This window comes from Geotrypetes seraphini, chromosome 18, assembly GCF_902459505.1.
Source record: "Geotrypetes seraphini chromosome 18, aGeoSer1.1, whole genome shotgun sequence".
NCBI lineage: Eukaryota > Metazoa > Chordata > Amphibia > Gymnophiona > Dermophiidae > Geotrypetes > Geotrypetes seraphini.
This window is the reverse complement of record NC_047101.1, coordinates 16454895-16470197: the sequence shown is the minus strand read 5'-3', so window position 1 is coordinate 16470197 and position 15303 is coordinate 16454895. Positions and strand designations below refer to the sequence as shown.

At 43.1% G+C, this 15303-nt stretch overlaps 1 protein-coding gene across 6 annotated transcripts in view; it reads right to left on the bottom strand.

Moving 5' to 3' along the window:
• Positions 1–15303, bottom strand: part of EBF1 (EBF transcription factor 1) — a 591182-nt gene that overhangs the window by 125103 nt on the left and 450776 nt on the right. For 4 of the 6 annotated variants that reach the window (XM_033927093.1, XM_033927096.1, XM_033927094.1 and 1 more), the window contains exons 9-10: positions 7919–8049; positions 4205–4331 (exon numbers count right to left, since the gene is read on the bottom strand). In XM_033927093.1, the coding sequence (XP_033782984.1) occupies positions 4205–4331; positions 7919–8049 (258 nt within the window). Of the gene's footprint in view, positions 1–4204; positions 4332–7918; positions 8053–15303 lie in introns of all 6 variants that reach the window. The other 2 variants (XM_033927092.1, XM_033927095.1) reach the window with 1 other exon arrangement.

Genomic DNA, 15303 nt, shown 5'->3' with positions numbered 1-15303 from the left:
TTTCTTGCGTGCCCTCTTGATTTTGTTTCCCCTGCCAGTCTGAAGAATCTGCCCCTCTCCACCTTCTCTATACCCTTTATGATCTTGTAAGTTTCTATCATGTCCCCTCTAAGTCTCCGTTTTTCCAGGGAAAAGAGCCCCAGTTTCTCCAGCATATGAAAGGTCTTCCATGCCCTTTATCATTTTTGTTGCTCTTCTCTGGACCCTCTCGAGTGTCGCCATATCCTTCTTAAGGTACGGCGACCAGTATTGAATGCATTATTCCAGATGCGGGTGATTCCTTTTTTGATAATGCCCAACATTCTGTTCGCCTTCTTTGAGGCTGCTGCGCATTGTGGTCCCGACTTCATTGATTGGTCCACTAAAACCCCCAAGTCCCTTTCTAGGTTGCTTTTCCCCAATACCATCCCCCCCATCTTGTAGTTGTACATCGAGGTGATCCAAAGGGAGAGCCAAAATAGAGCTATCTGGAGCAGAATATCTTCTGGCAGCCATCTTATACCCGAATACCTGGCTCTAAATTAAATGCCCCGATCATTTATTTGCAACAATGCTGACTGCAAAGTTTAAATATTGGAGGCGGGGGGGGGGAGGTTATATTAAGCAAATTTGTCTCATGCATATTCTCTGTGGACAGTCTGACAACATGATTGACTGTACGGTCGCCAAGACAGGCCTGGGAAGCCCTGGTCTTCTGTAGACTGGGCCTGTCTCAAGGCGTATTTGTACAGTGCTGCAATATCCGGCAGTGCTATAAAAATGGGAAGAATTAATAGTAATAAAATGAGCTTGGTCATCTCGTTTTGCATAATCGCTTCGTTTTATCACAGGAATCAAAATGACTTATGAGTCGCTCGCTGAACAATCCACAGATCCAGGGCCCGTGAATCTCATGCTTCTTGAATAGCCAAAATGCTGCTCAGAAAGAGACCAAAACATATCTGGCCAGTTACATGTGGCCTTATAGCCTGCCAAATCCTCTAAAGCGGAGTTCGAAGCGGGTTACGGCAACTTACTATCGTACGGCTGATATTCACTCTGTGCATTTTCAGAAGGCTTTTGAAAAATCCCTCAAGAGACACTCGTCTGGAAATTTATAACGTCACGAAGAGAGAAAGCAGTGCCCTATTCTGTACCGAGAACTGGCTAAAAGACAGGAAGCATGAGACCAGATGTGCAAGGCATTCTATAAATCAGGGGTGTCCAGCCTGCGGCCCCGTGAAGTATTTTGTGCGGCCCTGGTCGAGGGCGATGCAGTGTTTTCCTCTGCTGCCCCCGGGTGTTTACCATCTTGCCGGCTCCCTCCTCCGTCTTGCTGCAGCGTCCGCGTGTTTGTGCGGCCCCAGAAACATTTTTTTTTTCGGCCAATGCGGCCCAGCGAAGCCAAAAGGTTGGACACCCCTGTTATAAATGGTGCTTAAATTTGCATACAAAATAATGAGCCTGTTAGTGCCTCAAATTTGCTGTTCCCAATCAATTATTGGCACTCGCGGGCAACAATTTAAATTTATATGTGCATCTTGTCAGCCGGTATTTTTCAACGTCCAACTGAAATGGGGACACGGCAATACGAGCGGCTTCGGCGGATCAGGGGCATTTCGCTACGTGTGTGCGCAGTATTAGAGAATATGGAATCTCTGCACTTAATTTAGCTGCATGGATTTACACCAGGGTTCATTTGGTCTAAATCCTCACACCCCAAATTGGGCACAGACCCCCAGCGCTAAGCACGTTTCGATAAACGGCGCCTAATTCAGAGCATCGTTTATAGAATAGCATTTGGGGTGGGATGGGATGGGATCTGATATATCAACTTTCTATCAAAGTGGTTTACATATTATATGCAGGTCTTTATTTTGTATCTGAGCCCATGGAGGGTTAAGTGACTTCCTATATAGGGATACACTTCTCCGTCCGTATTCGCTGTGATAGGGGATTAAGAGAACCGCGAATACAGAAAAACCGCAAATAACTTTTTCATATGTTATTCGCTGTTTTCTATTAAAAACCATCGTGAATAGGGTGAAACCGTGAATAACATGGTGGGAGACCTGCTCTTTTCCTGAAGGAGAGGCAAAACACGGTGAAGAAAGTGCTGGGAATCAGCGATTTTCTCTGTAAATGCTTGGAATCAGAGATTTCTCTATGCAAGCTGATGTAATTTGGGGGGGAGGAGCCAGCAAGCTAAAAACTGTGAATAATCGAAACCGCGAATACGGAAGGAGAAGTGTATTCTGTTTATCCCGGACTTTTTTTTTTTTTTTTTTAATTCAGTCACTGTATTTGTTCCTATCATTTCCACTTGAAGGGCATTCCAAGTAGAGAATGACACGGTGACAAAATTCATCACCGTTCCCGTCCCCGCGGATAACCGCGGGAAACCATCTTCATGTCATTCTTTAAGGAGAGAGGGAAGAATCAGAGTATAATTGGGCACAACCACTGACCCACAAGCTTTGCTTTGAAGAATGCTGGTGTAGAAGGACCGAGGTTGAAACAGACACTACAGAATGACAGTCTCTGGTATCCAGAGCAGAGATTGTGATGTCATAATGCCTCATTCCACCAGTGCCTAAGAGCCAATCACATCAGTGATGTCACAATGGCTTCATTATCCTTGGCTCACTTAAGAATCAGAGTATGAATGGCCACAACCACTGACCCACAAGCTTTGCTTTGAAGAATGCTGGGGTAGAAGGACCGAGGTTGAAACAGACACTCTCTGGTATCCAGAGCAGATATTGTGATGTCATAATGCCTCATTCCACCAGTGCCTAAGAGCCAATCACATCAGTGATGTCACAATGGCTTCATTATCCTTGGCTCCCATAAGAATCAGAGTATGAATGGCCACAACCACTGACCCGCAAGCTTTGCTTTGAAGAATGCTGGTGTAGAAGGACTGAGGTTGAAATAGACACTAGAAAATGACATGGGATTATTTCCCGCGGTTATCCACGGGGACGGGAACGGTGATGAATTTTGTCACCGTGTCATTCTCTAATTCCAAGCATCCCCCCACCCTTTGAACAACCAATGAACTGCCAAATGAAAAGTTGTGAATGATGTTTTAAATCTATAAATTAGCCGACTGGCAAAAGCCAGTTTAAATCAAACACCAGCTGGGAGAGAGGGAGAAGGAGGTGTCCTGTCCCAGCTCGCACAGAGCCACTAGCAAGTCCTAAACACATGCTTCGGTGCTTTTCCTGAATTGCAACCCACATTGCAACCAGTCGGTCATTCCCTCTCTGCCTCAGTCGCAAAGTAGACAAAGCTGGAGACAAAATCCAACACACAACCTGTAGACATCAAGTGAACACGCTCAACTCAAACGCAGAGATCATTACCTTACTGTTGTTTCTTGCGATTGTTATCCAAATCTACGTTCTGTCTCGGGCACAATGCAGAGCTTCAGAATTTCCATCAAATTCATGCTTCCTAATTATCCCCCTCATTTATTAACGATTAGCACGCGCTATATGCTATCGCGCCCATTATATTCTATGGATGCGTTAGCATTTAGCGTGTACTAATCGTTAGCGCGCTAATTGATTAGCGTGTGCTAAATCGGTTAGCACGCCTTAGTAAAAGGACCCCTATATGCACTGATTCACCGGTGATGGTACTTAAGCGCGCGAGACAGACGCGCCGACAAACGAGCGCCGACAATTCAGCGCAAGACTTCAGTGCACCGCAGAAAAATCTTCTTTTAAAGGGCTACAACAGGGGGCGTGGGGGGGGGGAATCCTCCCACTCTACTTAATAGGGATCGCGCTGCCGTGTTGGGGGGTGTAACCCCCCACATTATACGGAAAACTTAACTTTTTCCCTAAAAAAATAAGGAAAAAGTTAAGTTTCCAGTATAATGTGGGGTTACAACCCCCCAACCCCCCCAACACCAGCGTGATCACTATTAAGTAAAGTGGGGGGGTTTCCCCACCAACACCCCCCGTTGGTGCCCTTTAAAAGAAGGTTTTTCTGCAGCGCGCTGAAGTCTTGCGCTGATTTGTCGGCGCTCGTTTGTCGGCACGCGTCTGTCTCGCGCGCTTAAGACTATGAACCGATTCACCACTGACACTGCTGGATGGAAGCGTGAAACGCAGTACAGCTTCTTTGAAAACAGCCGAACCACCAACCCTTTCGAGGACAAAAGCACACGAGAGACCTTTCCTATCTACCGCATCTCTGCCTCATTCATTCCTACCTGTGTAGATGAATCTCCCTGGTGTCCCTTTACAAAACTGCTTGGACTTGTAAGACAATGTGACTTCCACCACGCCGGGGATGTGCCGCGGAGGAGTCTGCACCCGGATTGCATGAGGGGTGATCAACTAGGAGAGAAGTAACACACAGAAAACAAATGTCACTGTTCTGCTCCAGAGCTCCTTAGGAACACATTTCCCTGTCAAATCTCAGTAAACAAAGCCTTAAAACATGTAATTAACTTGTCAATGTGTGAATACAATCTTGATCTAACATGCAGAAAAAGCATTTGCAACAATATTTACAAGTGTTCTATCTCTCAGCCATAACAAAATTATCTCAGTTATCGTACGGCGCTTGGTAAGAGCTTGATCCCTACTTTAAACTAACGACTGTCGAGATAGAGTCTGATTTAAGCAGCACTTTTCGCCTAGTTGTTTGGATGCCATGGGGCACCTCTGGTACAGCACTGCAATGGTTTCAGGATTTCCCGAAATCGCAAACCTATCAAGTTTATTTCAACTGAGGGCTCCTATTACCAAGGTGCGCTAGCGTTTTTAGTGAACGCACAAGGTTAGTGCGCGCCATAGCGCACGCTGGCTGAAAAACTATCGCCGGCTTAAAAGGAGGCGGTAGCGGCTAGCGTGCGCTAAAACCACTAGCGCGTCTTTGTAAAAGGAGCTCCGAGGTTTTGTTTTGTTTTTTTTTTTCAAACATTTGGAGTAATCCATGTGGTGTTCCTCCAGGGATCCCCTCTTTCTCCTGTTCTTTTCAATATCTACCTTGCTTCCCTAGGTACGAGACTATCATCACTTAACGTTAACATTTTTAGTGATGCCGATGATCTCGCTATCGTTATTTCCATCTGTTCTAACCTTTCTTCATCCTCTAAGAAAATCTAAAAAGTCATCCAGAGCTTAGATCACTGGATGAAAGACTTCAAACTGAAACTTAATTCAGACAAAACTAAATTTTTCTCTACATCTCCTACCAAAGAAAATGTAATTCTTAATGGGGTATCTTATCCCATTAATTCAACTATTAGAATTTTGGGTGTGTACCTGGACAAGAATTTATCTATGAAAGCATTTATTGATGTGTTGGTTAAAAAAAAGGCACACAAAAAGTTGTGTACTTCACATGCTTAATCTCTACTCAGGTGAGAATTTGACTGCAGTAGCGTAGTAAGGGTAGGTGGCACCACCACCACCCTCCGCACCCTTCTCTCCACACCCCTACTCCTTCCCTCCCACACTTTTGCTCTCCCCCCCACCCCTGATACCTCTTAATCTTCACCAGCGCAAGTGGCTTTTGCAAGCATGCTCCTTGCACCAGCGTTGGATTTCCCTCTGATGTCACTTCCTGGCCCCGTAACCCGGAAGTGATTCAGAGGGGAACCAGGCTGGCGCGAGCAACAGGCAGAAGCTGCTCGCAATAGCAAAGATAACACAGAGGTACGGGTAGGGGGGGAGAGGGATGGCGCGAGGGTGGCGTGCTGTGGCAGGGTGGGAGAGGTGCCAGTGCCCCCATTGACTTGGCACCCGGGGTGGTCCATATACCTCCCCCGCCGCACCCTCTTACTAGGCCACTGCTTGACTGTCTTTCCTAGTTGTCTGCAGTCGGTCTGTAAAGCCTGAGTGAGATCTGCAACCCATCTCCTGAAATCAGAAAGAAAGGGGAAGAGAGAAAGTTAAGAGTTTACAGGAAATACTAACCCCCCCGTTTTACTAAGGTGTGCTAAGCATTTTGGCGTGCACTAAATCTACACGCGCGCTAACCTTGACACGCCCATTGACTAACATGAACGCATATTCAGCGCCCGCTAAAAAGCATAGCGCACTTTAGTAAAAGGAGCCCTAAGTTTCATTTATATGTAAATTACTACCATATGTGTTACAGAGCCAGCAGGGGTTGGATTTGCTAGAGAGGTAAATAATATTAACTATTTCATATTTCCAGTTGGAAATCCATGGGATCAGCAGCAACGAAAAACTCTTGCATTGTTAAAGAATTAACTTTTTCATTTCTAGACGGGCAACTTATACAGGGTCTGGTTTTTACTAATCTATTTTTGCGTCGCTCATACCTAGGTAGGCTCAAGGCGACTTAAAGAGGGGGGTGAGGAAGGAGAACGGGAAGGGGTGGGAGAAGAGAAGAGGAGGGGAGGAGGGTGGAGGGAGAGGGGCGGAGGGGGGAGGAGAGGATACAGGTGATTAAGTGTCAAATTGATGAGTTTTCAGTTTCTTCCGGAATATGGTGTAGTTAGGTTCCGTCCTGACCATTTCAGTAAGGTCATTCCAAGTTTTTACGCCTAGAAAGGTGAGCATGGAGTGGAAAACACGTTTGTAGTGCAGATTTTTTTGTGGAAAGGATAAGGATTTTTCTCTCGGGAAAAAAAAAAAGGGTATATTTCTCCCAAAGGACAGCATGACTTGCAGAGTTATTTGGGAGAAATCAATCAGTATCATAATTTGTAAGAAATATTTATATAATTTTCTTATATTCTTTTTTTTTTTTTAGTTCAATCTTTATTAAACTTTTAATATCATACACGGAGGTGCAAAAGTCAAAAATAAGTTAGTAACAGTTTTATAACTCACACCAAGCACTTCCCTCTGCCCCCCCTCCCCTGACCTGGCAACACCTCTTTTCAACTACGGCTGACTTTGCGAGTAAAAGTTTGAGTTTGGTTAGATTTTGGACACTTACTTTCCTGTTTGGCCCCCAGCTTAGGGGCAAGAGATGAATTCCTTCTTCATTTTGATTATGTGTGTTTTTTCTATTTGAGTTTTTCACACATTGCACTTTATAGGCACTTGTAATATTATCCGGAACAAGCCCGGGGATGTTTCGCAGTTAACACCTTTCTGGGTGTAAACCCGCGACAGCGTTTCCCTGGAGATTCCAGAGGTTGCTGTGTGACCGAGGGCTTGTCCGTTTAACACTTATATCTTAAATTATAGTTTTCTTTTTGGACTTATTTCAGTCTGGAGTCGGACTTCATCTCTTTCCCCTAATCTTTGTAGACTTCTTGGGGTGAGGGGGGTTTCTTGAATTCTCACCCGTTTTTGTACCTCCCAGATTTAGGGTTCCACTTTTGTTCTGTTTTGCGAGTAAAAGGGCACATGCTGGAGCAATATCAGTATCGATAGCCACATTACGGAGGTGGCCAATTTTCAGCCTGCGGCAAATCCTTTGAAAATTGCTCTCACAAGCCCAATTTAAGGGTTTAATCCTTTTTCTTTCCCCAGCGATAACAGGCTGCATTCATGGAACCCTCAAAAAGCAGAGGCTTGGTTTGCTTTGAAACATTTAGGCCCTCTTTTACTAAGGGCTCCTTTTACAAAGGCGCGCTAGCGGTCCAACACGCATAATACCGTGAGCTAAACCGCCAGCCGCGCTAGCGGCTACCGCCTCCTCTTGAGCAGGCGGTAGTTTTTAGGCCAGCACAGGGGTGAAAAGTCACACGCGTGAACCCCGCTAGCGCGGCTTAATAAAAGGAGCCCTATGGTGCGCTAAACGCTAACGTGTGTGCATGTTAGTCTACAGACACGTTAGAGGTTAGCACGCGCTAATTCGATTAGCGCACCTTAGTTAACGAGGGGGGGTTAGAGTTGCTCTTTTATTGTGGTTGATTAGGGCACCTGAAAAGAAAGAATACCAGCTAGAAACCTACAAAAAAGGTATTAGATGTTCATACTCGGGCAACACCTACCTCGCTCCAGACCAGCATGGTTCCAAATATGACCTGTAACCCATCAAAGAAATTGTCTCCTATGATGATGACAGTGGCACCTCCCGTAGTCCACCCTTCGCTTGGACTGATGGCTTTGATACACGGCGTAGCTGCTTTTCCAACACACATGGAAGAAAAAGAAGCATTCAGCCTGTTAGAAATGGATTTTAATGATGAAAGATTTGAAAGAAAAACAAAATAAATGCTCTCATTTCCCCTGAGCTATTGAGAACATCACTCAGTTGTAAACTCCTTTGCCCGGTATGTATAGGATCCCCTGCAGACGAGCTTGGGTGGGAGCTTGACGTGTGTTCCCCTATTAAAATTAATTAATTGGACTATTCATTCCTATTTTCGTTTATCAAGTGCTTCAGATGGTGAGGAAGACCACAGCTTGATGAATTGCTGAACATCTCAGCGACAAGCGTACACTGTAGCTTTGTTTTTATGAGAAATTTGTCGATGTACAAGGCATTCTAAAGGCGATTCGATAACTGCACGACTGCAGTCACGTTTGTCTTCTGTGCGGGAAATACAGGAAGTACAAGAAACCCAAAAATATGAGACAAACATGGTTGTTTTTATTACATAGAATTTTTTGGACTCCAGTTAGGTTGAATAAAGTAGATAGTTCTAAATCTAATAGATGTTGGCATTGTCATATTGATATTGGGACTTTAGATCATCTTTTATTTTTTTGTCCATTGATACTTGGCTTTTGGAAGTCGATTTGGGGGCAAATTAATAATATTCTTCAATCCTCTATTCCTTTGACATATGAAGCAATAATTTTTGGAACGATTCTGCATAATAAACCCACTTTGGATAGAAATAATAGTCGCCTTTTCATGATCTTATCAGGAATAGGGGTTCAAATGATCACATCTAATTGGAAAAATCATGATAGGATTAATTTTAGTTTTTGGTGGGCAACTGTATGTGCAACATATAAATATGAAAAGATTATGGCAGAGCGTTTAGGGTTTGTTAAATCCTTTAAGGGGATTTGGGGTCCATTAACTAATTTTGTCACATTATAATTAAAGTGATTCCTTTTTCTTTATGTTAGATTCCTTTGCACATCCAGGGTGGGGGGGTGTATTATTTATTTAGAGGTATAAATTTCATAATATTCTATAATATTGATGAGTATAATATAATATCATTACTGTTATAGGTTAAGAAGGGATTTAAAATTTTTATTGTAATATTTCTGATGTTAATAGTGTATTTTCATATAGTTGGTTTTTTTTTTCGATTTTTCAAATGTATACATTGTCAAGTTCAAAATATCAATAAAGAAATTAAAAAAAAAAAAAGGAGGGGGAACAAACTGCCCGTGTGGAAAAATCAAAGCACAAAAAAGGAGTGGGGTCAAGCGAAACTCAGTTTTCAGATGACCTTTGTGATCAATCTCAATGGCCAACCTTGATTGCAGCAGTCAAAACACGTACAACATCATCAACAAGGAAGTAAACCATTGTGGAAAGACAATATTCTATTTCATAAAGAGAAATATATGGTAACCCTACTCCTGACTCAATCCAGGCACTTTCTAAGGTACCAGTCCAAATATTGCCAGTATCCAAGCAAGTTCTGGCAGCCATCTAGGACCTGAATATTAAATTAGGCCTGAATATTAGGCCTAAATTAGGCCGGAATATTAAATTAGGCCTAAATTAGGCCAGAATATTAAATTAGGTCTGAATATTAAATTAGGTTTAGGCCCAGCAACGAATACCCAAATCAAATTCAGCTGGTGATAGTCAGCACTTTTGAAAACACTGACCAGCAGTAGCTGAATATCATTGGATCAGTGTCTACAAGCAAATCAAGTGAAAGAGTAGCCTAATGGTGAGTGCAGTGGACTTTGATCCTGGAGAACTGGGTTCAATTCTCACTGCAGCTCATCTAATATTCCATTGCCCCCCAAGTACCAAAAAAAGATTAGGAGCCCAATAGGGACAGAGAAAGTACCTGCATGCACCTCCCTGCTCCCTCCCGCGCCACGCTTGCGCTCTCCCTTCCCCCCCCCACCCTCCCACAAACCTCTTTAAAAATCTTCACCAGTGCGAGCAATTATTATAGCCTGCTGTTCGCGCCAGCCTGGCTCCCTCTGAAATGACTTCCGGGTTGAGGGGCCCGACGTGACATCAGAGGGAACACCAGTGTGAACAGCAGGCTGGAGAAGCTGCTCGCGCAGGCGAAGATTTAGAGATACAGGGTGGGAAGGGAGAGTGCGAGTTTGGCAGGTGGGGGTCGCGGGTGTAGCATTATAGGATATAACTAGTAAAAATATATGTTGTAACCATGTTAACAAAAGAGAAGCCCGTGTAAAATAGATCGTATCGCTATCTTGATAAGGGAAGCCCTTGAAATACACAACATGCTGTAGTCTTTACTTGAACACGTGAAACTCTTTAGGAACAGGATGTGGGTCTTGGTGAAGTCTTTTGGAAACGGGACATGCTGTTGACCATCTCTACAAGAGATGCCTATAGATACCGTGGGTTATGCTTCAAGCCAAGAGTGCGACTCTTCAGACAGAAAAGAGATCTGCTAGCGGAGCAACGCAGAAATGCACACTGTTTTGACCTCATCTCTCATTCTGAGCTGATAAGGAAAACCCTTCAGAAAACTGAGCATGTTGTGACCTTGTCTATTAGCAGAGCTCTTTCAAAATGAGGATTATGCTGATTAACGCCGTCTCCTCGATGGATACGGGATGCGTTTTGCATTCTGACTACCTCCTCTAACAAAATCTTTGAAAAACACAATGCGGTTTGATCCAGCTCTGCCACAAGATGTGATCAGACTGAACATCTGGTTGAGATCCTTGAAAGTGCAGGCTCTTCTAACCCTACGTTTAAAACTATCAAAATACATGGGGGCAACTCTGTTCCTGGGTACCTATAATTAGGCCTCTGGTTGAACTCTATTCTATAAAGGAATTTGGGTGCCTACTTTATAGAATACTAGCATAATTACACAAATACATACTTGACGTTTAGGCAGAGACACTTATGGAAACTATAGAGCTATTATCAACGTTAGCACCTAAATGCCAAAGGGGTCAATATTCTAAAGAGTTTAACTGGCAAGTGAGTTTAGCTATCCAGTTAAATCCCACTGATATTCAGCCATATTTAACCAGTTAGTGTTGTTAAATATCTCCACTAATTGATCATCCCTTATCTCAGTAGCTGAGGGCGGAGCTTGGGCGGAGACAGCACTGAGCTGGTTAGTGATGATGCTCAGTTCACCAACTGACTAATATGTACCTAAAGTTAGGCCAGAAAAAAAAGGCTGTTCTAACTTTATGCACTAAGTTAACCGGGCAGTGGTCGATGCCCATTTAACTTGCAGGTCAGCATAAACAGTATACCTGGATATTCAATGCCAGGAGCTGCTCGTGCTCCAGATTAAATACCTGTGACAAAGACCAAAGAAGTCTGCCCAGCACTTTCCTTAGGTTCCAAGTAAGGACGCCTATGGTTTCTCCAAGCTCCGCCCTCAGACTGTGCATACGCTCTATGTAAGTTACTTGGGTATTTACAGAACAGAGCCTAGGTGGAATTTTGGCACTTATGTGTTCTACACATTTGAGCAGTTAATTGGTGTATAAATGTATCACCTGTGTTATAGAATTACCTACCCCATAAAGAAAAAAAGAAACAAGCTGCAAAACTAGACAACCAGATCTCCAACCTTCTGATAACCACCCCAGACTACAAGATATTCAGAAAAGAAATACAAATTATACTCTTCAAGAAATTCCTGAAACAGTCCTAACTTCACTTACTCCGTCATTCCTCCCTCCCTCCTCCCGCCACACTGAAACTACCTGACCTTCTCTCTACAACCTGAGAAATGACAAATGATCTTCCTTTGTTACCCTCCATTCTTAAATATCTACCTACTCTTCACCACTTTTTACCACTCGAGAACTGACAAATGACCTTCCTCTTTACATTTTACATTTACATTAGAGATTTCGATTCTGCCTGTGCCTTGCGGTTCTAAGCGGATTACAAAATTGGGTGAAAACTGGACATTTTCAGGGAGTTTACATATCAGGTATATATACATATATATATCAAGTTTACATATCAATAGCAATACATACAAATTAGGAAGATTATTACATAACGTTGAGGGAAGGAGTATTCTGGGTACAGATGGAGGTTGCTTACATAGCGTTAAGGAAAGCAATATTCTGATCCCGGATGGAGGTTGTATTTTTAGGTTTCTGAATATGATTTTGGGGAAGGTTTGAAGAATTTGGCTTGGGGATACTATAGGGGTGGTGTTTATGAAGGGGTATGCGTGTGCGTGTAGGTTAGAATGATGGAAGGTGTTTTTTGAATAGAAGAGTCTAGAAATGACAAATGTTCTTCCATTGTAACCCCCATTCATAAATCTTTTGTAATCCGCCTTGAACCGCGAGGTAATGGCGGAATAGAAATCTCTAATGTAATGTAATGTAAAATTTTCCAGCTCTGCTATATCAAACTTAAGTATTGCATATTTTAGTTTACAGTATTAACGAAGCTACAAAAAAAAAAAAAAAAAAAGATATGAACATTTCTAAACCTATTTGTGGTTTACAAAATGAGGGTGGCAATGGATGGGGAGTATTTGCCATTCGCTTGTTAGCTGAGTCAGGATGTCCTAATGCAATGCATTACCAATTAGCTTCAGGACATAACTTCGAGTGGATTTACAGGCTTGTGCCTCTTAGAAAGGACTGGAGCTGCTCTGCTGGTATGCAATGAGCACAGTGACATTTTAATGAACTTACAATGACTTATAGAGACACTTTAGTGCTGTAACATTGGGTAAATATGTCATTATGTATTTGTCCCTATTAAGGATTAAAGTCAGTAGGCCTGTTATGTAATTACACACTTCATAGAGTTCTGCGTTGACCAAACGTCTGTAGCTTGGTTTCAAACCCTGACTGGATGGCTATAGATCTTTTTTTTTTTTTTGCTGCGAAAGTTATAGAGGACAAGGAGTAGATATTCAGCGATAACCTCAGGCTTTTAATGTCACCTTTGATTTTCATGCACCTGCTTACGTCTAAATATATACCTGGCTTCAACAGTATTCTATAAAGAAAATAAGGCGTCTGCTTCCCTTTACAGCAGGGGTGTCCAACCTGCGGCCCGAGGGCCGCATGCGGCCCAGTGAAGTATTTTGTGCGGCCCTGGTCGAGGGCGATGCAGTGTTTTCCTCTGCTGCCCCCGTGTGTTTACCGTCTTGCCGGCTCCCTCCTCTGTCTTGCTGCAGCGTTTGCGCATTTGTGCAGCCCCAGAAACATTTTTTTTCGGCCAATGCGGCCCAGGGAAGCCAAAAGGTTGGACACCCCTGCTTTACCCCTGCCCTCCCCACCTTCATAGAACTGTTCTCCACGTGCTTGTGTGTAATTACAGGTGGTTAATAATACTAATAATAACTTTATTTTTGTATACCGCAATACCACAAACAGTTCAGAGCGGTTTACAATGTAAGAGACTGTATATATACAGCGAAGATACAATGTAAGGGAATGTACTATACAGTTGAGAGCAGTTTACAATGCAGGGGACTGTACATATTCAGCATAGGTGTTTATACAGCGAAAAAGAGTGCAGATTTACAATGCAGGAGACTGTACATATACAGCAGAGATATTTATACAGTGAAAATACAATGCAAGAGACTGTATAATGCGGTTGTAGCGGTTTACTATGCAATGATAGTTACATATATAGCGAGGATACAGAGTGGAGAATGACAAGAAAATGCAACCAGTATCAATTACAGGAGGGTGCCGAGAGGGGAGGGGTTAGTAAGAAGGATGGAAGTATTGGATTGAGGGGGGAGGAAAGGAGAGATCGGGGGGAGGAGAGGTGGTAGAAATTGGTTATTTGGAGGGGAGGGGTTCGAGAAATTTATCATAGAGGTAAGATTTGAGAGATTTCCTGAAGGATGAGTAAGATGGGGCAGATGAGATGAGGGTGGTCAGGCAATCTGTCCATCTGCCAGCTTGGAATGAGAGAGTTCTATTAAGGAATCTTTTGTAGGTGCATCCCTTTGGGGATGGGTAGGTAAACAGATAGGCATTACGCGTGCAAGTGGTGCCTGGGAACGCAAAGTGGTGAGACAGATATATCGGGGACAAGCCAGTTAAGGTTTTGAAGCAGAGGCAGGTGAATCTGAAGATGACTCTCGCTTCTATTGGCAACCAGTGAAGTTTTCTGTAGTAAGGGCTGATATGGTCTGACTTTTTGAGTCCATAGATTAGGCGGACGGCGGTGTTTTGAATGAGGTCAATTAACTAGCAATGGTGTTACTGCAAAATTCATGCACAAGAAATGCAAAACAACTTATCACCTAGTTGGGTAGCAAAAAAAAAAAAAAAAAAAATGTAGGTGAAAATGTGCAAAATACATTTACAATGCAGATGCATTAACCCCAAAAGACATAGGGGATCTGCTTCTATGCTGGGCAAGTCAGACTGCCTAAATATCAGTCCTATTTTTGACCAATAAAAACGCAGTCAGTCAGTGCTGAATATCGACCCAACCAGTTAAAATAACATACGTATTTATTTATATACCGTGCAATACCTCGCGGTTCGAGGCGGTGTACAACAGGAATACATCAAAGAAAAATGGTAGCATTAAAAACAGATAACCGGAGCATAGTGTTGAGGCTCATAGGGGTCCTTTTTACTAAAGTGCGCTAGCTGATTTAGCATGCACTAAACGTTAACGCGTCCATTATATTCTATGGATGCGTTAGCATTTTAACGCGCGCTAAATCAGCTTAGTACAAGAGGGGGATAGATATTCCCTACCTGTCCCAGACGGGATCACAATCTCTGCTATACAGCCTGAGAAGTGACGGTGGGAACTATTTACATATAATAGAAGAAGAAAACGATATTAAAATTCAGTAAAAGGGATGAAAAAGAAAAGCAAAAAGTATAGAAGTCCAAACTGGGCTCAGTTCAGTTCAGTTTAAGGGATACAATGGCTGAGATGATCCCATGTTGTTAGTCTGTCACTGGCCGAAGAAGATCTCTGGGTCCCGACCGCAGGACAGGTCTAAGAGCCGAAGGCTATAGATAGAAGTTATTTAAATTTACCCTCTCTTTTACTAAGGCGTGCTAAATACTAATGAGTCTGTAAAAGGACCCCTCGTTGACAGCCCTGTACCATAGGGCAGGGGTGTCAAAGTCCCTCCTTGAGGGCCGCAATCCAGTCGGGTTTTCAGGATTTCCCCAATGAATATGCATGAGGTCTATTAGCATACAATGAAAGCAGTGCATGCAAACAGATCTCATGCATATTCATTGGGGGAAATCCTGAAAACCC